General features: G+C 28.0%; 1 protein-coding gene across 1 annotated transcript in view; it reads right to left on the reverse strand.

The window, feature by feature from the left end:
- Window positions 1-1,520: 1,520 nt before the first annotated feature.
- Window positions 1,521-25,687, reverse strand: part of LOC119601266 (thyrotropin-releasing hormone receptor) — a 27,981-nt gene continuing 3,814 nt past the window's right edge. The window contains exons 2-6 of the mRNA XM_037952094.1: window positions 25,307-25,687; window positions 22,919-23,081; window positions 22,608-22,788; window positions 2,372-3,329; window positions 1,521-2,291 (exon numbers count right to left, since the gene is read on the reverse strand). The exon at window positions 25,307-25,687 is cut by the window's right edge and continues 456 nt beyond it. Of these exons, the coding sequence (XP_037808022.1) occupies window positions 2,390-3,329; window positions 22,608-22,788; window positions 22,919-23,081; window positions 25,307-25,687 (1,665 nt within the window). The 3' untranslated portion in view covers window positions 1,521-2,291; window positions 2,372-2,389. The remainder of the gene's footprint in view (window positions 2,292-2,371; window positions 3,330-22,607; window positions 22,789-22,918; window positions 23,082-25,306) is intronic.

Consider the following 25,687-nt stretch of genomic DNA (forward strand, 5'->3'; position numbering starts at 1 on the left):
CAGGTAATGTTCGTTTTGTTGCTAACTTTAAGCGTTAACACTCATTGATAGCAACAAAACACAACTAATATCGATATACATATTTCGAACGTATGTATCTCAAATGTGAAAATCAAAACTATTTTAGGTCGAATATAACAGCGACAACTGAATTTTGTAAATTTTATATGTGGTTGCAAAGATTTTAAAATTTTTTATAAATTCATAATTAATCCTATGATTCATAATTATTAATATAAGTAAATTGTATTTTTGCAGAAACGTTTAACAGATAAGAGCAATAGAAAAGTTATTCATATTAACTAAAGAGTTTCTATAACAGATGTCATTGTATGGATATAATTGTCCAAATGTAAGGAATTTAAAATTGGAGCAATAAAAAAACTTTATAAAAACGCGCTTTAAATGTATGTAAGTATTTACTTATATATACATGATTTCCATTTATTCTAATATATTTATACAAATTATAATGTTAATAAAATAAATAATTATTCATTAAATAAAAATATTGTTTATTTAAATTAGTTAATCACTGTTACAAGTCCTTATTTTGTAGTAAATTTCATTAAAACCTACAAAAACTTGGCAGCACTGTTTCATTGTAAAATTAGCGCCATCTATTGTTTTGTATGATTCATTTTGCAAAAGCAAAAAATCGAGTTTCTCAGTCTGGCAACATTTGACTGAAATTTGCATGCCGTTACCAGTGTTGCCATACTTTTAAAAATATAAGTATAGTATGGCAGCACTGGTAACGGCATGCGAATTTCAGCCAAATGTTGCCAGACTGAGAAACTCAATTGTTTGCTTTTGCAAAATGAATCATATACAACAATAGATGGCGCTAATTTCACATCAAAACAGTGCTGCCTAGTTTTTGTAGGTTTTAAAAGAATTTAACGGTTTTAACGGATCAAAATTAAATTGGAATTGATATTTGAGACCTCGGAAACAACATGAAAACAATTTATTTTTAATATTCATTATTCTTTTATTATTAACATTTATTTTATTTGCTTAAATACTTTTTTACAATTTATTTTTTGTTTTTAACAATATTATTATAAATTGAGCTTAATTAAATGAATAAATTTACTTTTTTTTGTAAAATTTACAAAAACTTAACACATTTTCAGTTCTTCTACTTGTTTTTATTTTTTACTGACATTTTTAAATGTCAGTTTTGAAGGAGTTGCCATATTAAAGTTTTAAGAATATAAATGTTATTCTATTGTTAAGGCAGTTAATAAACAAACCATTACGTTTAAGTAATATTACTAATAGAAAACTTTAGATAATAACTGTATTTATCAAAAAAGTGTTTATTAAAAATGTTTAATTTCTAACATAATTTTTTTATATTTTAAAACCTTTTTAGATAATTTTTTATTAAATTATTATTATTTTCAAAATTTTAATAAACAAATGAAAAAACTCACTTTTATTAAATTTATAGGAACCAAATGTTTAAATATTTATTATGTCTTAAAGAAAATAATTTTTTAAAGTGGGTTATTTTTTTCAAAATTAAGAATTCTATGTAAAAAGTTTGTTAGAAATTGTTATTGTTAAAAAATAATCATTAAAACATTGTTTCAGATGTATAATAAATTGTTTAAATATTTTCATAGCTTGATTGAAACAAAGTATTGCTCCAATTATAACGTTTTAATTGGAAATTAATTATTTTTATTTCATGCTACTTACAACATTAGTTTAATTAATTACACACGTAAATATGTATGTATGTATGTTCTACTTTACAATTAGTTTCTGTTAGTAGAATTATTAATTTGCAATTATCATTGGCGTTTTAATTATTAAACTATCATCGTTTAAAATAGTTTACACAATATTACAGTAATGTTTAATTACATAATGAAAATATTAATTAATGGAGTGCGACTAAAATACGATTAACAACACTGATCAACAAATGTTTAACCTAGGATTGAGCAGCGCTGAACCCGAATGTCAAAATTTGGTCTCTGGGCTTCGACTTTTTTAAAATTTTGTTGGCCTGTGTAATCAATAGGCTTAATATGAAACAAATCCAATTTTTTACTCAGATTAATATTGTAATTTTAAGGCATGACGGATTTTTCTTTTTCTGTATCTGTTCATCGGAAATTCTTTCAGCTAAATTAGTTTAGAACTTTGATTTTGAACTTCTTCAGCATAACTCAGTCCTCCAATTTAAGTTATAGTATTTCAAATTTCGAAATTCTTTTAACAATTTAATTTACTTTATAAATTTTCGGGTGTTCGAATAAACTCCGATGTTTTACCTAATATAATGTTCATTTAAACGCAATTAATTAATATTAACAATTTAAATTCACTACAATTAATACTAATTTATATTTACCTTAGAATAAGTATGTTCTTAATTAAAATACATGGTAGTCAAAGCCGCAGTACTCATATCGGTTATAGCCGCTGCCAATGAATGTGACTCGGGAGCTTTTGTGACGCCAGTAACTGAAGTTGAAACACTATTACTACGCCAGGTAGTCGATGTACGTTCCGTACCCGATGAAGTTGATATAGAATTCGCCAAGAAAGTAGCTTCTCTCCTAAAAGGTCTACGAGATCTTAAACTATTGCTATTTTTCATAACATTAGTTTCCCTTTTCGTATAGGTGGTGATCTGATGTCGAGAACAGAGATTTCTTTTACGCTTGTGATGACGACAACAGGAAACAATGAGACGCCAAAAACCGCTGCGAAATTTCGAGGACATTAGATTATAAAGTATAGGATTAAGCGCTGAATTGAGATACAACATAATGCGGCAGAAGTATAAAATATTGTAATAGCCCTCCAAACCCAATGAGCCCACTTCCTCCTGGGAACTGGCTATAATCCAAATGGTAAAAGCACGAAATGGTAAGAGACAAAGAAAAAAACTTGCTACCACTGCCACCAGCATAAATATCACTTGTTTGCGATGTTTGCGCAAACTATTATTTTGGGGATGTGAATTGACTCGATTGCGGCGGGCAGCCGATAATTTCACTATAATTTCTTTAGAGGGCATAATGCAGCTATTCGTTTCGGTTACCACTTCCATGGCAGCCGTTGTTACTGCCTCATTTATGTTGGGCGAGGTGGGACGCTGAAATTCCGAATGTCTTCTTAATAATTTATAAGCAATGGCGGTGTATAGAACCACCAATATGGCGAAGGGTATGAAAAAGAATACTATTATGCTGGCCACAAAGTAAAATGTACTCCAAAATGTTTCGGCTGAAGTAAAACAAACTGCCACTAAAGTACCATCGTAATAGGGCTCCAAACGATAGGTGGCTATTAAAATAATGGGGCTAAAGTGCATAAAAGAAGTGGAGGAGGAAAGAAATAGAAAGGTCGCAGCTGTTTTAATTAAGTTTTCAGTTTTAATTTATAATTATTTTATAGATTTTTGTTGTAATTTTAAACTATTAAGAAAAAGCAAAAGCTACTTAACAAATAAAATCATTTGCCACTGCTACTATTAATTAAAAAAAAACAACAATATTAACATTTATATTGTTGCCATTATCAACTATCATTTTAATTGATTAATTACATTTTATTCTATTAAATGACAAATTTTCTTTCAATTTTATTTAGAAACAAGTTGAACTTTTTTTTTGTCTTTCAAACTTAACTTTTAAATGTTAATTGTTTTAAACCAGTAGCAATTAATTATTTAATTAATTCATTTAAACGTTTTGTTGTAGGAACAAGTAATTTAAGTTATATACGTCTAGGCCGAAGGCATATTCTGAAACGTGTGCCAGTTGTTAATATACCGACAGTTTGTAAGGAGAATACTCGAAAAGAAGAAAATTGGGTGTTCTAAAAGCGACTTTCATAAAAGATTAGTTAAAATCGACTTAGTCAAATGTAAAGTATTCGCATTTGCTGGATTCGCCTCTGACTTCAACGAGGCGAACTGATAATAACGTGTTGACGACTGACTTCTCATTGTCACGAATGGAAAATTCAGTACCCCTACGAAATTTTCGATACTTTTTTAACTTATAAACTTTTGATAAGTCTTCAATTGTACAGTCTAGTCTACAATCTAATCTGTAGTCTGGTTTATAGTCTAGTCTATAGTCTAGTCTATTCTAAGTACTCTACAATTTATTTTATTTTATAGAGTAGTCTGTAGTCTAGTCCATAGACTCGACTATAGGACTAGTTTGGCATATAGTCAAGACTTTAGTCTAGTCTTCTAATTCTATAGATTCGCCTTGGACTCTACCTAGACATGGAAAATTCAGAAACCCTACGACATTTTTGTTACTTTTTTAACTTACAAATTTTTGATAAGTATTCAATTGACCAGTCTAGTATATACAGGTCTATTATGAACAAGTATTCCTCGGCAGTTTGTTCCCTTTTCCGTGCTTAAGGTATAGGAGAGGGAACAAACACCCAGGGAGTTTATTATTGAGAATAGGCCTGATAATCTAGTCTATAGTCCAGTTTATAATCTCGTCTACAGCCCTACTTTATAGTTCATTCTATAGTCTAGTATATAGTCTTGTCTGTAGACTAGTCTATAGTCAAATCTATAGTCTAGTCTATAGTTTAGTCTATAGGCTAGTCCATAGTCCAGTCTATAGTCTAGTCTACAGTCTAGTCAATATCTTGTTTATAGTCCAATCCGTAGTTAAGTCAATAGTCTAGTTTATAGTTTAGTCTATAGTCTCGCCGAATACAGTTTAGTCTATAGTCTAGTCCATCGACTATATAGCCTAGTTTGTAGTCTAGTCTGTAGTCTAGTCGGTAGTCTAGTCTAAAGTCTAGTTCTAGTCTAGTATAAGCCTACTATTTTTGTTATTAGTTAGTACTATTTTAAAATTTAAATTTTCCATGCCTGACTCTAATCAAATCCCTTTGGACTTCATAAAGACAAATCTATAAGGCGAATACTGCCGTTTGTTTAAGGTTCACGGAAATTTAGCGCAAGGCTGTAAAATTCTATGAATTCTTGAAGCGACATTGTCATACAGCTTACTATATTATAAAATAAAACGAATTCGCCTCGTTTCCGATAAATTTTCTTGTACAAAGTAAATTTTTTTTTACTTTTTTTGAAAATAGAAATTTCTAATAGTTCTTCACTAATCACTTTCTAAATGCTTTCTATAAAACTTGATTTGTAATTTAAAACATTTAAAATTCAAATATTAGAAATTAAATAATAACAATTTTACATTATTCATGATTTAAGAGGTGTCACCAATTACAAATCGAATCAAGTGTTAGTTACTTGAATTAGAAATTAAAGTAAAAAAAATGTCATTCTAAAATAACTATTGACAGTTTTTTTTACAATTGTTTCAAATCATAAATTTGCAACATAGGCTCTATAAACAGTATTGTACGAAATCTAAGTATTTTCCCTATTTAGATTTGATTACAATTTTGTTCAAAACTAATCCAACTAGTTAAAACTTAAGTAACTTAGTATTTCTTATGGCTTCGATATGTCATTATAAAAAAGGATGATTTATTATTGTGATCACTAATGTGGCTTAGGTTTCGTACAATACTGTTTATATTGCAAATTTATTATTAACTTTCTTTTTATAATACTAAATTGTTGTTCCTTTATATTTGTTATTACATTGTAAGCACTAATTACTTGAAATTTATAAAGAAATTACTATTTAATTTCTACATTTTATTTTAAACAACTATAGACAACATTGAAATAAACAAATAGAATAAGTAATGTTTTATTTGTTGTTAAATATTTATTTCAAAAACAATTTTCTACAATTTTTTTTTCTTTCAAGCTAATTAAATAAACTTGTAATATGTAATAAATATAATTATTATTATACGACGCATACAAATTAATTAAATAAATATATAAGGAAAAATATAAAAATAGTTTAAATATTTTTTCTAAATTTAGTTAATACCAGCTAACTACTATTTAGTATAAAAATAATATAATATAAACAATTACAAGCAAATAGAAAAAATGCAAAAATATTTAATTCAAAACTACTGGTTACTAAATACTTCTACTTATTAATTAAAGCAACTACAAGTTTAAGCATTACATACATTTATTTATTTACGGTTTCAAGGTTTAAACTATTTAATCATTATTTTTCATTTTACAGGAAATTCTTTTATTTATTTAAATATTTGCACAAAACTTAGTTAATTTAAATATATATTTTTAACAATTTCCCTATTTACAACATACCACAACATAAGAATACTAATTTATTTTATTTTCCTTTGTATTGCTTCGTCCTACCAACTGAATACAATTGTAGCGACAGCGCATAACGATAAAAGAATGTTGAAAGAATATTCTCTTGGCGCCAAAAATATAACACAAATAGGAGGATTTTTAGAGAGCGAGAATGAAAACAAAGGTGAATATAGATTCGGCGAAGTAATTTAAACAGCTGATTCGAAGGATAAATCATTTCTATAGTCTATTCACAGACTGTAGACCTGACTATAAATTATACTACAGACTAGATCATAGACGTGCCTTGATTCTCGTATATAGACACGACTATAGACTAATATATAGTCTAGTCTATCGTCTAGTCTATAGTCTAGTCTACAGTCTAGTCTATAGTCTAGTCTATCGTCTAGTCTATAGTCTAGTCTATAGTCTAGTCTATCGTCTAGTCTATAGTCTAGTCTATCGTCTAGTCTATAGTCTAGTCTATAGTCTAGTCTATAGTCTAGTCTATAGTCTAGTCTATAGTCTAGTCTATAGTCTAGTCTATAGTCTAGTCTATAGTCTAGTCTATATTCTAGTCTATAGTCTAGTCTATAGTCTAGTCTATATTCTAGTCTATAGTCTAGTCTATAGTCCAGTCTATAGTCTAGTCTATAGTCTAGTCTATAGTCTAGTCTATAGTCTAGTCTATAGTCTAGTCTATAGTCTAGTCTATAGTCTAGTCTATAGTTAGTCTATAGTCTAGTCTATAGTCTAGTCTATAGTCTAGTCTATAGTCTAGTCTATAGTCTAGTCTATAGTCTAGTCTATAGTCTAGTCTATAGTCTAGTCTATAGTCTAGTCTATAGTCTAGTCTATAGTCTAGTCTATAGTCTAGTCTATAGTCTAGTCTATAGTCTAGTCTATAGTCTAGTCTATAGTCTAGTCTATAGTCTAGTCTATAGTCTAGTCTATAGTCTAGTCTATAGTCTAGTCTAGTCTAGTCTATAGTCTAGTCTATAGTCTAGTCTATAGTCTAGTCTATAGTCTAGTCTATAGTCTAGTCTATAGTCTAGTCTATAGTCTAGTCTATAGTCTAGTCTATAGTCTAGTCTATAGTCTAGTCTATAGTCTAGTCTATAGTCTAGTCTATAGTCTAGTCTATAGTCTAGTCTATAGTCTAGTCTATAGTCTAGTCTATAGTCTAGTCTATAGTCTAGTCTAGTCTAGTATAGTCTAGTCTAGTCTAGTCTAGTCTAGTCTATAGTCTAGTCTATAGTCTAGTCTATAGTCTAGTCTATAGTCTAGTCTATAGTCTAGTCTATAGTCTAGTCTATAGTCTAGTCTATAGTCTAGTCTATAGTCTAGTCTATAGTCTAGTCTATAGTTTAATCTATAGCCTAGTCTATAGTCTAGTCTATATTCTAGCCTATAGTCTAGCCTATAGTCTAGTCTATAGTCTAGTCTATAATCTAGTCTATAGTCTAGTCTATAGTCTAGTCTATAGTCTAGTCTATAGCCTAGTCTATAGCCTAGTCTATAGTCTAGTCTATAATTTAGTATATAGTCTCGTTTATTGTTTAGTCTATAGTCTAGTATATAGCATAGTCTATAGTCTAGTTTTTAGTCTACACTTTGACGTTTTCTAGCGGTTTTTGGAATATATTTTGGCGGGAAATGTTGACAAAAAATTGACAACACTGTTTGTCGACTCCGAAGTCGATTGTTCGAATGTTCATTTATAGAAACATACTTACTCCACATCTATTTAAAATATTAAAAATTCGTCCTCTTTGTCGCTTGCAGCTGTGGTCTTAATTATAAACAAACCGCCACATGTGTTACCTTTAACAGTTAACGGTTAATACTTGAAAACTTTCTTCTAACACGTTTATTTAAATTGTAAAAATTATCTCAAGTATAAATAACTTATTCGCTGATAAATTTTGATGAAGGGTTTTGCAGGATATCTATTTTTATTACATACATAAATTTAATTCATTTCAGAGTGTGTTTGCTGCTTGTTTGGAAGAGTGTGTAGGCGTAGTAAAAGGAAAATGGGGATACTTAAGTTTGCATGTAATCGATTCATGACCTGCTCAACAAGAACATACTTTTCGTGATTAAGTTAAAAAGTGAGAGAATCCATTCGAAAAGGGATTATAGTAATAGGATTTTAATGAAATTTCAATAGAAAACCACGATTGTTAACAAATAGAGAGTTTTATAAGTTATTACAAATAGCGACTTGAGAAGTTGTTGAGCTTTACGTGATTCGAACATACCATCTCGTAATGACTAGTCCACTGTTGTACTTACAATACCACTGATTGCTATAGAATGTGTCAACTCTTTCAAATAATGAAAATGATAGTTTTCATTGAAAAATAAGTTGTTAAGTAAGTACAAGTCATTACTAAGCTTTTGAGGATAAGCTTTTCTTTAAAAATCAGAATAAGAACGAATTAATTTTATATAAAATTCAATATAAACAAGTTTTAGAACAATTTTCATAACGTGACAAAGAACTGTTAATGTCAGTCTTTAAGTTTCCATATAAGTTTTTTTTTCCAAAATCAAAGTACCAACCAAACTTTGTCTATTAACAGACTTTTTCGTTCAACAAATTAAACTTCAATTATACTAATTTTCCCTTCTCCTGAACTTTTAAAGTTAAGACACACTTTTGTTGGCACCTAAACAAGAGAAAGGGTTAATTATACCTATAATGAGCCCAAAATAATTTCGTTTAACTTTATGATTTTTATTACAATTTTACTACAGAAAAGTAAGCGCGTGAAAGCCAATATATGATTATGTGGTGTTTGTGTGTTTCCAAAATTGCGTGTGGATCATTGACCTCATTTTTAGCTAAAGGTGACAAATGATTTGGAAAATATATTCCTCTAATATTTACTTTTAATAAAAGTATTTTCATTTATGATTTATGCTGCTAAAGCTTTATATTAAAAGAAAAGAAAATTAATTGCTTTAAAGATTGACAAGAAATAAATAAACTTTAAGAAAATAGAAATAAAAAACATATTAATAGTTTATCTCTATTTGTAGGGGGTTCTAGGGAATGTTTTAAAAGATTAAGTTATTATTTAAGCATTAATTATGATAGATTAAGTATTACAATATTAGTTATATATAAAGAACTGATAATGACATCATATAGTTTATAATATTTAGCACAAGTTTTTCTTTTACTGCGTTTCTTTAGCTTAAACTTTTATTAATTGGCTGTGGTCAGCAACAGCAGCAGTCAGCAAGCACTTCCTTTCAAAGGATTTTTTATTATCCTTGAAATATGTTCATACATTTTGTTGTTTTATTTGAAAATGTATTGATAACTATTGAAGCGTGTGCCTGTTGTTTAATAATTTGTTTAGTAAAACACATTAAAACTCTTATACATTTTCAATATCCTTCCTGTAATATTATCCTTTTTAAGTGCTTTTTATACTTAAGACTACAAATATTTTTACTTACATATGTTTGTAAAAATATTTATTATATAGCTTTTGCTTAATATATCTATAATAATATATATAAAATATTTATAAATAAAATAAGATAGATTGACATAATAAATTCAAGTTGTTGTTTTAGGGATAAACCATAAATTCTATTATTTGACCTTTAAGTTTTTTAACGCAAACATCAAAATAGTTGTTTGCAAAAAAATTTAAAATTTTTCGTTAATGTGTTCCAAAAAAAAAAAGAAGGAAATTATTAAAGTAATAAATCTTTGTATATTTTTATTTAAGTGCTAACAAATATTTTTATCTATTTATTTCGTTCAATATCAATTTTTAAATATTTTTATTTAGACATATTAAATGTAATTTTTTTTTTTCATAAATAATTTTAATGAAAACCAATTTGTATGTTTCCATTAAAATTCAATTAGTTTGATTTGTTTCTTTTCTTTTTTTTTTGCAATTTTTTGCTAACAAAATAAAATCATATAAAACTATAAATATTCTTATAAGAATTAATTTATACACATTCATACATACGCACATTTTCCTAAAAGATACATTATCATAATAATTTACACTGCGCGCAACTTTAATAAGAAATTTTAGGCGGCCTAATAATATTCTACCGATCGGTTTGAAAATAGATGCTGTCAAAAGAAAATTATACATGGTAGAGCATTTGCAACATTCTTTTAACTTTACACTCAAAATATTATGTAGTTAAATTCAACTGAAAAATCATTTCACAGGCATTTCACATCAGACATGAAAAAGTCAGTACTTTGGTATATTTTTCAGAACCTTTTGATATCGAAAAATACCGCGGTACCCCCGAGACATTTTCGATACTTATAAACAGTTTTGTCTATACTACAGTCTAGTCTATTCTACAGTATAATATATATAGTCTAGTCTATAGTTTAGTCTATATTCTTGGCAATAGTTTATTTAGAGCCTAATCTATATTTTAGTCTAAAGTCTAGTATATAGTATAGACTTAAGTCTATTATATAGTGAAGTCCATAGTTTAGTCAATAATGTAGTATATAGTTTAAACTATAATATTGCCTATCTATAGTCTAGTCTATAGTCTAGTCTATAGTCTAGTCTATTCTCTGGTCCATTCTATAGTCTAGTCTATAGTCTAGTCTATAGTCTAGTCTATAGTCTAGTCTATAGCCTAGTCTATAGTCTAGTCTATAGTCTATAGTCTAGTCTATAGTCTAGTCTATAGTCTAGTCTATAGTCTAGTGTAGTCTATAGTCTAGCCTATAGTCGAGTGTAGTCTATAGTCTAGTGTAGTCTATAGTCTAGTCTATAGTCTAGTCTAGACTCTAGTCTATAGTCTAGTTTATAGTCTAGTCTATAGTCTAGTCTATAGCCTAGTCTATAGTCTAGTCTATAGTCTAGTCTATAGTCTAGTCCATAGTCTAGTCTATAGTCTAGTCTATATTCTAGCCTATAGTCTAGTCTATAGTCTAGTCTATAGCCTAGTCTATAGTCTAGTCTATAGTCTAGTCTATAGTCTTTAGTCTAGTCTATAGCCTAGTCTATAGTCTAACCTATAGTCTAGTCTATAGTCTAGTCTAGTCTAGTCTAGTCTAGTCTATAGTCTAGTCTAGTCTATAGTCTAGTCTATAGTCTAGTCTATAGTCTAGTCTATAGTCCTAGTCTATAGTCTAGTCTATAGTCTAGTCTATAGTCTAGTCTATAGTTAGTCTATAGTCTAGTCTAGTCTATAGTCTAGTCTATAGTCTAGTCTAGTCTATAGTCTAGTCTATAGTCTAGTCTATAGTCTAGTCTATAGTCTAGTCTATAGTCCTAGTCTATAGTCTAGTCTATAGTCTAGTCTATAGTCTAAGTCGGTATTAGTCTAGTCTATAGTCTAGTCTATAGTCTAGTCTATAGTCTAGTCTATAGTCTAGTCTATAGTCTAGTCTATAGTCTAGTCTATAGTCTAGTCTATAGTCTAGTCTATAGTCTAGTCTATAGTCTAGTCTATAGTCTATAGTCTAGTCTATAGTCTAGTCCTATAGTCTAGTCTCTATCTAGCTAGTCTAGTCTATAGTCTAGTCTATAGTCTAGTCTATAGTCTAGTCTATAGCCTAGTCTATAGTCTAGTCTATAGTCTAGTCTATAGTCTAAACCTAATAGTCTAGTCCTATAGTCTAGCTAGTCTATAGTCCTAGTCTAGTCTAGTCTAGTCTAGTCTAGTCTAGTCTAGTCTATAGTCTAGTCTATAGTCTAGTCTATAGTCTAGTCTATAGTCTAGTCTATAGTCTAGTCTATAGTCTAGTCTATAGTCTAGTCTATAGTCTAGTCTAGTCTATAGTCTAGTCTATAGTCTAGTCTATAGTCTAGTCTATAGTCTAGTCTAGTCTATAGTCTAGTCTATAGTCTAGTCTAGTCTATAGTCTAGTCTATAGTCTAGTCTATAGTCTAGTCTATAGTCTAGTCTATAGTCTAGTCTATAGTCTAGTCTATAGTCTAGTCTATAGTCTAGTCTATAGTCTAGTCTATAGTCTAGTCTATAGTCTAGTCTATAGTCTAGTCTATAGTCTAGTCTATAGTCTAGTCTATAGTCTAGTCTATAGTCTAGTCTATAGTCTAGTCTATAGTCTAGTCTATAGTCTATAGTCTAGTCTATAGTCTAGTGTATAGTCTAGTCTATAGTCTAGTCTATAGTCTAGTCTAGTCTATTCTCTGGTCCATTCTATAGTCTAGTCTAGTCTATAGTCTAGTCTAGTCTATAGTCTAGTGTAGTCTATAGTCTAGTCTATAGTCTAGTCTATAGTCTAGTCTATAGTCTAGTCTATAGTCTAGGCTATAGTCTAGTCTATAGTCTAGGCTATAGTCTAGTCTATAGTCTAGGCTATAGTCTAGGCTATAGTCTAGTCTATAGTCTAGGCTATACTCTAACATTTATACATTATTTAGCCAATTCCAGCGACACCGTCTAAAAATAATTTTAAATAGTATGTAGAAAAATTAATTTTATATTTTCAGACTTTTAAAGTTGCGCACAGTGTCTTGCTAAATATAACTAACTCTACATACAAAAATCTGTTTAAAAAAATAAACAATTTTTAGTATTTTTTTATTAAACTAATGTAATATCTATTGTCTAGCGTACAGAATACAAGGGATTAATATTAAAAGATTGATAGAAAAATAAACAAATATTGTCTTAGAAGTTTAAATTACACATACGCTCCAACAAACACATACCCACAAAAAAACTACAACAAACTTAGTTTATAAAAAAATAAACAAAACCATACATACGTTATTATATAGATTATAATATCTAAATATATATATTTATATAAGTATATAATAAAATGGATTTTATTCCTCTAAATAATATACATACATTTACACATATAATTTTACTTTGTTTATAAAAAGTAAAAAAAAAATACAAAAAAATACCTAAAACATAACTTAACTCAACATAACTGAACATAAATGATGAGATTACACAGTGAGCGTGAAAGCAAAAGAGAAAGGGACTTAGGAGTCTGTAGCAACAATCTAAATTGACTGCTGTTTTTTTTCTGTTTTGTTTTTTAGTTTTTCTTTTGTATTTTATTATGTATTTATTTATTTTTTGGTTATTTTATAAGCTCTAGATTAGTTTGAAGAAAATTTTCTAGAAGAGTTCATTTACAAACAGCTTGTAGCTTTAAGTTTCTTTTTATTTTTGGACAAAAATAAAACCAAAATCCTAAACATTAAGTAGTACCGCTGTTTAAAAAATGGTGGAGCAAGAAAAAAACAATAACAAATATTGTCGTCATCATCATTCTCTTACGCATCAATCCAAATCAAATTGTTAAAGTAAAGCAACATGAAAATGAAAAAAAAAAAAATAACAAAAACACTTTAAGAACCAAAACAAATAGAAATAAGAGCATAATATTAAAGAGACAACAACGGTATTTACGATAGCATGTTGTATTTGTTGTTTACAATTCCCATGAAGAAACAATGACACAAACATTTATAAAAACATTTGCTCAAACACTTATTTACAAACATACGTAGAGTGTCAATTTATATTTGAACATCCTAAATCATGTTTTGTTCGTATTTGTTGTTATTGTTAGAATTGTTGTCTCTTTGGAATTTTCTCACATAATAGTACTTGTTGTTGCTTGTTTTTGCTATTTTCTTTTATTTATATTGATGTTTTGGTTAAAGTTTCAAATAAAATCGTGTTTTTTTGCGCCAATTTTTTATTTGTATTAGATGTTTAACAGATTTTACTTAAATTTATACTAGTGTTTAAAATAATAGTTTAAATAAATATAAAATCATTTTTCAACACAAAATTTTGAAAAGTAGAAAAATAATTCGATTTTTATTTTATAAATTGAATGATTAGAATTTTTTTTCTTGAAAATTTCTTTTAATATTTTATTTGTAAAAACAGTTTTTTTAAAACAAAATTGTTACTATTTTAATATTTTTAACTGTTTAGTTTTCATAAAATCGATTGTTTTGTATACATATCAGTAAATATGATTGGGCACATACATTATTTCAGTTTAATAGTCCGAAAAATTGATTGTTTTTATATTGAATGTAATAAAAAATAAGAAAATATTACAGGACGACGGAAAAAAACCCAAGAAGAAGAAAATGTAACTCTAGCTTTCCAAATACATACTTTTGAATTAAACTGTTGTAGTAGGCAAAATAATATGAAAGAGTATTTTTTTTTATTTATTTATAACGGAAGTCTAGTTAATGTTATTTCTTTACCCTATGAAAAGCCATTAGTGAAAAGGGACATAGAAAGAAGAGTATCATTAGTTTGATACAAGACAATATTAAAAGAATATTATCTTGTTTATTTATAAATATTCAAAAATTTTCCTTGAGAATTGCTTGGTTTAGAAAAGAAAACTTTGTTGGAATTTAGTTTGATGTTAAATCATGTAAAAAAGTGTTAACGTTTTAATAAAATTTTTCTGTTGGAATTTTGCTTAATGAGCAAAAATTTGTTTTCTAAATTAAGTTTTCTTTGATTTACTTAAAGCAATATGTGTCATTTAATCAAGAAAAATGAATTAAAAGACATTTTGGAAATAGAAGGAGAAAAACGTGTGTTTTCCTAATTAAACCTGTAGTACTTAAGGCGTATGAGCATTAAATATGTAAATAAATATTTATCATACGCCACATACTGGGAGTAAGGAAGAGGTTCAAACATAAACGAGAAAAGTTGTTAATTTTATTTTCAATTATCTTTTCTATTTAAATTATTCTTAAAATTCAGCAAGAAAATTTATAGAAAAATGTTTTATAAAAAGAAAAATTTAAAAAAAATATTTTGTAAAAAAATTTTAAAAATCTCAAAAAAGAAAATTTAAAAAAAATCTACAAAAAGAGAAATGTTTAAAAAATTTCGTATACAAATATTTTTTTCAAAATTTTCTGTAAAAATAATTTTTTTTTAAATTTTCTATTGGAAGAAAATTTTCTATAAAAAGAACATCTTTTAAAAAAGTTTAAAAAATATTCTAATCATTTTACACATATTGCAACAATTTTTTTTCATAAAAATTCTATCAATTTTATTAATAATTCAACAAAATTTGCTCTTAATAGATAATAAAATATTTACGTATGAGCAACATAAATGTTTAACGTTTAATTTAATATCACTCATACGCATGAATGATTTAATTTGAATTGATGGTAGAAAATCATTGACAATATATAAATTGGAAGTATTTTTCCATTTTATAAAATAACTTATAACACAAAGTAAATATTTTAAAAATTTCTTTTTGTTTTTATAAGAAATGATGATGACAAGGCCAAGCAGACAAAGAGAAGGACGGACAAGAGAAGCAGACAAAACAAATACACATTAAGCAGACAAATAGTAAATAACAAAAGTTAAATAAATACATTATTTCTATGATTTTTCTCTTAATTAAGTCATGTTGGCCTCTTCTTCAAAACTTATTTGTCTAGTTTTAAAACGACTGCATACAACATGTTGAATCTGGGAATGCTGACGATTAGCTGGCTGATGAATTAATGGACGATTGCTCATTTTACCATTAACAACATGTTGGTGATGATGCTGGCTGGGCAAACTAATAGCTGCTGTCTTAACATCTGTATTTTGACTGTGTAGCATGGCCACCATTTCACATTCAGGACCATAGGGCATTTGTAATTGTATTTGTACGCGAGTACGTTGACAAACCTCATCACTAGAACGACGATTTGAGCTGCGTGACAATATACTGGAAGAGGTATTAGTTGTTGTATTCGTATGCGAACTAGTTGTGGTAGTGGTTGCCACTACATTGGTACCCAAACGTTTACGTCCTGTGCCAAAATGTCCGCATGTCAAAGAGTTTACCAAACCCGACCAGCTGGTTACTATCAGTTTATAGAAACCCTTGCGAAATTTCGTAGACATTAAATTGTACAATATAGGATTAACAGCCGAATTTAAATACAGCATTATGCGACAAAAATATAAAAGATTATAATAACGTTCCACTCCTATATCCAGTAGAGTTTGTTCCGAACTTAAAATAATGTACAGGGTTAATAAGCGAAAAGGCAGCAGACATAAAAAGAAAGATAACACAACAGCACCCAACATTAAGACCACCTGTTTGCGGGCCTTTAAACTAAATTCCGGTTTAATGGGACGTATACGCATCATGGTTCCTTTATTCGAAATTAAATTCTTAGCTATAATTCCATATAAAATTATTAAGATGAATAGCGGTAAGATGAAAAAGAGTGTTATAGTCATCATAAAGAAGCCAATGGTCCAGTTATTAATGGCTTGCGTCAGACAAACAGCCACCGAGGATCCATCTATATAATCGACAAATTTATATTCAGCCACCCATAAAATAGGGCTAGAGAGTTATGATTAAAATAAAGTGAGCATAAAAAGGAAGAAAGAAAGAAAGAAACAAAACAAAGAGAAAATGACCAAGTAAGCTATTGTCGTAATTATGTCAGCTTCAGGTTAATCTTTCCAAAATAATCACACAAAACATTAGTTGAAGTATTAGAATAGTAGAGGTTGAAAATAGTATGTTGATGACTCGTTATTAATAATGATTTAGATTTAGATTAACTTGTTATGTTGGAAAAGTGAAAAAAGTTGAGCAGAAAATGTCAGTGGTAGTAGTATTTTTATGGTATAGAGGAGAAATAAAGTAAACTTTTGCTGTGAGCAAGTTTAGAAAATGTTAAAGTAAGTTAATGTTTATTTACAGTATTGGAGAATGATATTGGAATATGTGTATGAAAAAACTCCTAGAAACTTTCAAAGCCAACATTCGTTTCTCTAGAATTACGAAAAAATATAAAAAAAAATTAAAAATTATTAAATCTAATATAATTTAAACACTACCTAACTTTTTTTTAAATTTCCATAATTTTTTTTAATTTTTTTATGTTATCGAAAATTCTATAAAGAACTTTTGCTTTAATTTTCTATAGAAAGAAGATTTTATTGAAAATTTTCTATAGAAAAAAAATTTTATCGAAAATTTTCTATAGAAAAAAAAAATTTATCGAAAATTTTCTATAGAAAAAAAATGTTATCGAAAATTTTCTATACAAAGAAAAATTTATCGAAAAATTTCTATAGAAAGAAATTTCATCGAAAATTTTCTATAGAAAGAAAATTTTCTGTAGAAACTAAATTTATCGAAAAATTTTATAGAAAGAAGATTTTATCGAAAATTTTCTATATAAAGAATAGAACGTGGACAAAATGGGCGGACTGGTTTAAGTAGGTGTGGTATCGCCCATATAAAAAATATTAAATTAGTATATCTGAGAAATCCTACAATTTTCTCGAAGCCTCTTTAGTATCAATATGTTTATTTTGGACAAAAATAGGCGGACTAGAAATAAGGGGCGTGGCACATTTCATATGAATTAAATATAAAAATTCGTAAATCTGGAAAACTATTGGAGCTAGAATCGTCAAACTAGGAAACAAGAACCTTCACACTGTCGTAAACATTTTGGGTAATAAATTGCCGGTTTACCAATTAGGGGCGTGGCACAAAAAAGCGTATATCTGGGAAGCACTTACAGCTAGAACCCTACAATTGTTCTTAAACAACTTTGTCATTAATGTAAACATTTTGGTAAAAATTGGCGGATTAGAAATAAGGGGCGTGGGACCTCTCATATAAAAATTAGGGGAAAGTAAGGGGAGTGGCACCTCCCATAAGAATGAAATACAAAAATGCGTTTATCTGGGAAACTATTGGATAATTGTTAAAAGTTTTCCACCTTTGCCCCCTTAAATTTAGCGAATACTGTTTGCTAGTGAAGACGGCAGAATATGATAAAACTGTGAGCAATGCGTATGAGAGCGTAAGCAGATGGTTAACGTTTTTCTTTTCTATTTTTTCATTCTTGTAATATGAAACTAAGAAGCTTTTAAGAATTACTAATAATATCATTTTCATGCTCATTTTTTGTTTTATTTTATTTCTTTCTTTTACATTTCTTCTGCAGACATATTTTAAAGCTTGCTGCGTTTAGGCCCTGGGGTATCCCTCTTTACCATTTTACAACTGAAGTAAGCTTATTTACATTTTTCTTACTTTTTTCCCTATTTGCAAAAATCAGACGTAAGTAAATCAAACAGAAATAATACAATTTGCAGTCCACTATATAGGCAGCAGTTTCAAAATCCTCTGCAAGCAAAGTAATCACTAAACTTTTCTTATGTTATAAACCTTTCACCTATTAAATCGCAAGTTAATGTCTAAATTAAGAGAATGGTAAATGTCTAAAAAAGACAAAAAGAAACGTGTAACTTTGAGTAGAAAGTTGTAAAATATAATATGAGATTCTTGCAGTTTTATAGTTTAATGATTCAAGGACTGCAGGGTAATCAAAGTGTATTTATGCCCCAAACCAAAACTAATAAAATATACACTTTTTGTTCAAAAATCTTTGATTTTTTACCTAAAAACATAATTTTATATTGTTTGTGACTTCTAATTTAAAAGATTTTATATTTTTTTTACAAGAATATTGTATTGTTTTTAAAATAAATTTAAAATATTTATTTAGGGAATAAATAAAAAACCACACAAAAGGAGCCAAAAAAGTGTCAATGTCTGATAAGGGTTTATGTGTTGTATTTTGAGCAAAAACAACGACACACGCACCAAACTTAACAGCAGGAGTAGAACACAAAAGTGGCAGCAGCACAGCTTGTTAATTTCATGTCGATATTATTACTTTGATAAGCAACAGAAAAAAAAAACAAAAACGGAATGAACACCAAACCAAATAAACAAAAAATATAATTTTGTCATTTTAATCATATTCAGGGCCAAAACAATATTTAAACAAAAACGAGGTTAAGCTAAAAAGTATGTTAAATATTTAAGCAAAAATTAAGTTTTATTTTAACCTATTTTTCGAAACACTTTTAAGCCTAACTTCGTAAAAACCATTTCCTTTAACCTAAGTGTAGTAGTAAAAGGTTTGCTTTTATTATGAATTTTATCTAACTACTATTACTTTTTTTTTAATAATAAATACTAGTAGCTACAAGTTTTTTTATATTTTTGTCTAAAATTTATTTTTACTATTTTACATTATTTTTATTACTATTACTTTTCTGTGTTATATTTTTAGCGTTTTCTACTTATTTTGCGGGCCTTTATAAAATTTGCATATAAACAGGACAATATTAATAAAAAAGTAGACAAAAAGTTCCCAACAAATATATAAACTAAACTAAATAAGAAAACAAAAACAGATATTCTACGATTTGCGATAATGACATTAATGAGCTCTAAAATATTTTTTATTATTCAATGACAAAGGCAAAGAATTAAATAAAAGTGGAAGGCTATATTTTGGACTGTTTTATGAAGAAAAATATTTTGCGATTTCTTTTTTAATTTCTTAATTAAATTAGTTTGTTGTTCGAATTCCGGCTTGAAATATGTTTTAGAAGAGTAAACGGAAGTTGTAGTTGAACATGATTGGAAATTTTCAAGTTTTTTTTTTATTATTTGATGAAGAATTTAAGCAGAAGTATTGTTGTTGTACAATTCACAATAAAAGTATGGGTTTGGATAACAGTTTAGTATAGACTATGTATAGACTATCGATAATTCTATAGTCCAGACTATAGAATAGACTATAGTCAAAACTACAGACTAAAATAAGGTTCACACTATTGACTCGACAATAGACTAGATTATAGTTCAGACTCTAGACTGGACTATAGTCTAGACTATAGCCCTGACTATAGTCTAGACTATAGCCCTGACTATAGTCCAGACTATAGCCCTGACTATAGTCCAGACTATAGCCCTGACTATAGTTCAGACTATAGCCCTGACTATAGTCCAGACTATAGCCCTGACTATAGTCCAGACTATAGCCCTGACTATAGTCCAGACTATAGCCCTGACTATAGTCCAGACTATAGAATAGACTATAGTCTAGACCATGGACTACACTGTAGTCTAGACTATGGACTAGACTATAGTCTAGTCTATAGTCTAGTCTATAGTCTAGTCTATAGTCTAGTCTATAGTCTAGTCTATAGTCTAGTCTATAGTCTAGTCAATAGTCTAGTCTATAGTCTAGTCTATAGTCTAGTCATAGTCTAGTCTATAGTCTAGTCTATAGTCTAGTCTATAGTCTAGTCTATAGTCTAGTCTATAGTCTAGTCTAGTCTAGTCTATAGTCTAGTCTATAGTCTAGTCTATAGTCTAGTCTATAGTCTAGTCTATAGTCTAGTCTATAGTCTAGTCTATAGTCTAGTCTATAGTCTAGTCTATAGTCTAGTCTATAGTCTAGTCTATAGTCTAGTCTATAGTCTAGTCTATAGTCTAGTCTATAGTCTAGTCTATAGTCTAGTCTATAGTCTAGTCTATAGTCTAGTCTATAGTCTAGTCTATAGTCTAGTCTATAGTCTAGTCTATAGTCTAGTCTATAGTCTAGTCTATAGTCTAGTCTATAGTCTAGTCTATAGTCTAGTCTAGTCTATAGTCTAGTCTATAGTCTAGTCTATAGTCTAGTCTATAGTCTAGTCTATAGTCTAGTCTATAGTCTAGTCTATAGTCTAGTCTATAGTCTAGTCTATAGTCTAGTCTATAGTCTAGTCTATAGTCTAGTCTATAGTCTAGTCTATAGTCTAGTCTATAGTCTAGTCTATAGTCTAGTCTATAGTCTAGTCTAGTCTAGTCTATAGTCTAGTCTATAGTCTAGTCTATAGTCTAGTCTATAGTCTAGTCTATAGTCTAGTCTATAGTCTAGTCTATAGTCTAGTCTATAGTCTAGTCTATAGTCTAGTCTATAGTCTAGTCTATAGTCTAGTCTATAGCCTAGTCTATAGCCTAGTCTATAGTCTAGTCTATAGTCTAGTCTATAGTCTAGTCTATAGTCTAGTCTATAGTCTAGTCTATAGTCTAGTCTATAGTCTAGTCTATAGTCTAGTCTATAGTCTAGTCTATAGTCTAGTCTATAGTCTAGTCTATAGTCTAGTCTATAGTCTAGTCTATAGTCTAGTCTATAGTCTAGTCTATAGTCTAGTTTATAGTCTAGTCTATAGTCTAGTCTATAGTCTAGTCTATAGTCTAGTCTATAGTCTAGTCTATAGTCTAGTCTATAGTCTAGTCTATAGTCTAGTCTATAGTATAGTCTATGGTCTAGAGTCTATAGTCTAGTCCATAGTCTAGTCTATAGTCTAGTCTATAGTCTAGTCTATAGTATAGAGTCTATAGTCTAGTCTATAGTCTAGTCTATAGTCTAGTCTATAGTCTAGTCTATAGTCTAGTCTATAGTCTAGTCTATAGTCTAGTCTATAGTCTAGTCTATAGTCTAGTCTATAGTCTAGTCTATAGTCTAGTCTATAGTCTAGTCTATAGTCTAGCCTATAGTCTAGTCTATAGTCTAGTCTATAGTCTAGTCTAGACTATAGTCTAGTCTATAGTCTACAGTCTATTCTATAGTCTAGTATATAGTCTAGTCTATAGTCTAGTCTACAGCTCTGCTCCTCTATTTTGAAATAAAAGTTGTCACAGATATTCATATTATTGAATGTGCTGTCTTTGGGTATAAAGGTCAAGTTACATAAAAATTAATCCAGTTTATTACATGTAGCACTTAGGCTTTCTTAAAAGTATCCGATTTATTTTAATTTTGGCCCTGGCCTCCTTCAATAGAGAAATCTATTAAAATCTCTGGCAATTTCTTAGAAAATCAACTATTTATAAACAATATTTATTAACTAGCTATAAACCATAAATAAAATAAATGTTCCATTATAATAAAAACCAACAACTACTATTAACTACAGCAGCTACTGTGCAACAATTCTAATATCAAAACATTTCTCTAGCTGAATTACAATAAATTAGTAACAAATACAAGAAAAAACTACATGCTTTGAAATGCAAGAATAAAAAAATAATAAAATAAAAAAAAAATAAATATTATGGTTTAATGCGGTAATAGTGAGAAATAGTTGTCGATTGAAAATTAATAGTTGAAATGTAATTGTATGTAGACAGATTTACAGAAAGTTATAAAAAAGAGGTGTTATTAAATTTTCAGGACAAACAGATTTATGGTTTGATTACAAAAACAAAATCTATTAAAATACAAATTATAATAACGCCTCTTTTAAAAACACATTTTTCTTTAAAGGTGAAGTAGTCACAGTGCATATAAAAAATTGTCTTTATGAATATTCATGTTATTTTAATTTTTAATCACCGATTATGCAATGAATTACAAGTATGAAATTTTAAATTATAATGACCATGATCAATCACACACAAGAGTGCAATGAGTCTGAGTTAACGTGAATAATGATGATCTATACAAATGAGACAGAATAACAACAACAACAATAATAATAAGAATTTAAAACACACCTGGTAAATAGTGCTGCAATACCCCAAGCCAAGGAACAGATTAATATTGCTCTAGTTTTGGTACAGACATAACCGGCTTTTAATGGTTCACATATGGCGTAATAACGTTCAAATGATATGGCCAAGATGGTTAAGACACTGGCATGAGCAACGGTTAGTTCAACAAAGGGGACGGCTTTGCCTAGAGAATTAAAGAAGATAAAGCTGATATTAGGAGGAACATAAATTTAATTGAGATTTTACGAGTTTTACATTTGTTGAGATTTTTTCGACTTTAAATGTCGGATATAGTTTGATTGTCTGATACTTACACATTTCATGTCCCAATACCCAAGTTTCAGGTTTTGTATTTAGTTCCACTAATACTGTGGGTGTACAAATTAATAGTACTAGTAGATCGGCAATACTGAGATTCGTTAAAAATATATTCGTGGAATTACGCATGTCTTTCGTGCGAACAATTACTATGGGAACCTAAAAATATTAAATTTGAAATATAATTTAAATAAACTCTGAAAATTATAGTTAATTAAAAGAATAAAAAAAACCTTTTTGTAATTAAAACTTGTTTGTAAAAAAGTTTTAATAAACAAAACTTTTGGGAAAAATTATTTTGATGGAAAAGCTTTAAAAAAAAAAAAACAAATTTTTTATGACAAAATCTCTCTTTAATTAAAAAGTCTTTTTTGCAGAAATGTTTTAAAATGGTTTTATTTCGACTGAGCTGAAAAAACTTATTATTTTAATAAAAAAAAGTTCAAAATGCTTTTTGATTCAAAAAAGATTTTTCACATTAAAAACTTTTTTTGTGATAAATGTGTTTAAAATTATTATTTGTCCAAAAGCTTCTTTTAATAATTAATCCCATTTATTTATTTTTTTTTTGTGAAAAAGCTCTTTTTCATAAAGAAATTTAAAACAAAATATTTTTGTAAAACTTTGTTTCCTTTTTAAAGGTATTTTTTAAAAAGCTTGTAAAAAATTATTTTAAAATTCTCCAAAAAGCTTTTGTTAATCAAAAAACCTTAATTTTTTTAAAAAACTGCTTTACTTAAAACCGTTTTTTTGAAGTTATTTTTTTATCAAAAAACTTTCAAAAAGTTGTCTTTTCCCTGTAACAAGATTATTTTTTGCCTTAAAGCTTTAAACATTTTTTTAAATTTAAAAGCTTTGAGGATGTGACGAAGCTCTTTTAGGTCAAAAAGCTGTGTGAAAAATTATTCACAAAGCTTAATTTTTTTAAATAAAGAACTTTTAATAAATACATTTTTATTTTGACAAAAGCTCTTAAGATCTTAATTTTTTGTTAAAACTCTTTTTATTTAAAAAATCTGTAAAAAGCTCTTTTTTCATAAAGAAATTTAAAATAAAATATTTTTTTCTCCTTTTTAAAGTTTTTTTTACAGATATTTTTTTTTAAAGCTTGTAAAAAATTATTTTAAAATTCTCAAAAAAAGCTTTTCTTAATAAAAAAAAAAAGTTTTAAAGGTTTATTTCAAAGCTTTTTTAAGTTATTTTTTTATCAAAAAACTTTCAAAAAGTTGTCTTTTTCCTGTAACAAGATTATTTTTTGCCTTAAAGCTTTAAACATTTTTTAAATTGAAAAGCTTTTAAGTAACTTTTTGAAGTTTGTTAGTTAAAAATATTCTATATTAAGTGACGAAGCTCTTTTAAGTCAAAAAGCTGTGTGAAAAAATATTCACAAAGCTTATTTTTTTTTAATAAAGAGCTTTTTATTAATACATTTTTATTGTGACAAAAGCTCTTTTCAGCCAAAGATCTTAATTTTTTGTTAAAACTCTTTTTATTTAAAAAATCTGTAAAAAGCTTTTTTCATAAAGAAATTTAAAATAAAATAAAAAAGCTTTTCTTAATTAAAAAACCTTTTTTAAAGGTTTATTTAAAAGCTTTTTTAAGTTATTTTTTATCAAAAAACTTTCAAAAAGTTGTCTTTTTCCTGTAACAAGATTACTTTTCCCTTTTTTAAATTTAAAAGCTTTGAAGTAACTTTTTGAAGTTCGTTAGTTAAAAATATTCATTATATATGTTGTGTGAAAAATTATTTACAAAGCTTAATTTTTTTAAATAAAGAGCTTTTAATTAATACATTTTTATTGTGACAAAAGCTTTTTTCAGCCAAAGATCTTATTTTTTTGTTAAAACTCTTTTTATTTAAAAAATCTGTAAAAAAAAGCTTTTTTAATGTGAACCAGACAAGTTTCGAACTGGCTTTCAAGAAAAAGCTCTTTCTTGTATTATTTCCTTTTATTAATTAAAAAATAAGCTTTTTGTTCTTCTTGTTGGAAAACTTCTTTACTGTCCCCTTCTCTGACTTTTTCGCAAAAGTATGTTATTAGGTAAATGAAAAACAATTGAAAGTAATTACCAAGTTTTTGCTTTGAAGTTTTGTATTGACCGTTATATATTTCGTAATCGCTGTTACTTTATTCTTTAATTTCAATTTCAGTTTTTTATATATACTTAAGCTAATTAATCACATTATAAAGGATTTAAAGGGGAAAACCCCCAGAAACAAAAGCAATTAGCAGTAATCAGTTGGTCAGTTTTAAAACAAGTATATAAAATACAAATTTGTAAAAATACAAAACATTTTCTTTTATAACATACGTAATTAATCATTAGAATCATTGAAAAAGATGGAAAGATTTAAACTAAAAAGTTTCCATTACAACACTCACCATTACGTTTCCAATGACACCCATTAACATTATGACAATGCAGAAAAACATGGCAGTAGTTCGTATATACGAAGGAATTTCTGGTACTTCATTATCATCGTAAAAAGTGTCATTGAAGGATGATGTTGCAGCCGCATTAGAAGTTCCAGAGGAGACATTAAATATTGAGCTTGTAGTAGAAGCTGTAAACGTAGAACTTGTTGAATAAATAACAGCAGGCGCGGAAGCTGTGGCAGCCGGAGTGGTGTGGCTAGTGATTTCTTTATGCGTGGGTATAATGACTTCATTTTTATTATTGTAAATATTATTAAGATTATTTTTATTATATACAGTGACAACTCCATTTTTATTGTGACGGTTTAAAGAATTAGCCAGTGTTGA

The sequence above is a fragment of the Lucilia sericata genome, unplaced genomic scaffold (assembly GCF_015586225.1).
Source record: "Lucilia sericata isolate MDLA Ls3-8-SP2 unplaced genomic scaffold, ASM1558622v1 Contig000153F_arrow, whole genome shotgun sequence".
Classification (NCBI taxonomy): domain Eukaryota; kingdom Metazoa; phylum Arthropoda; class Insecta; order Diptera; family Calliphoridae; genus Lucilia; species Lucilia sericata.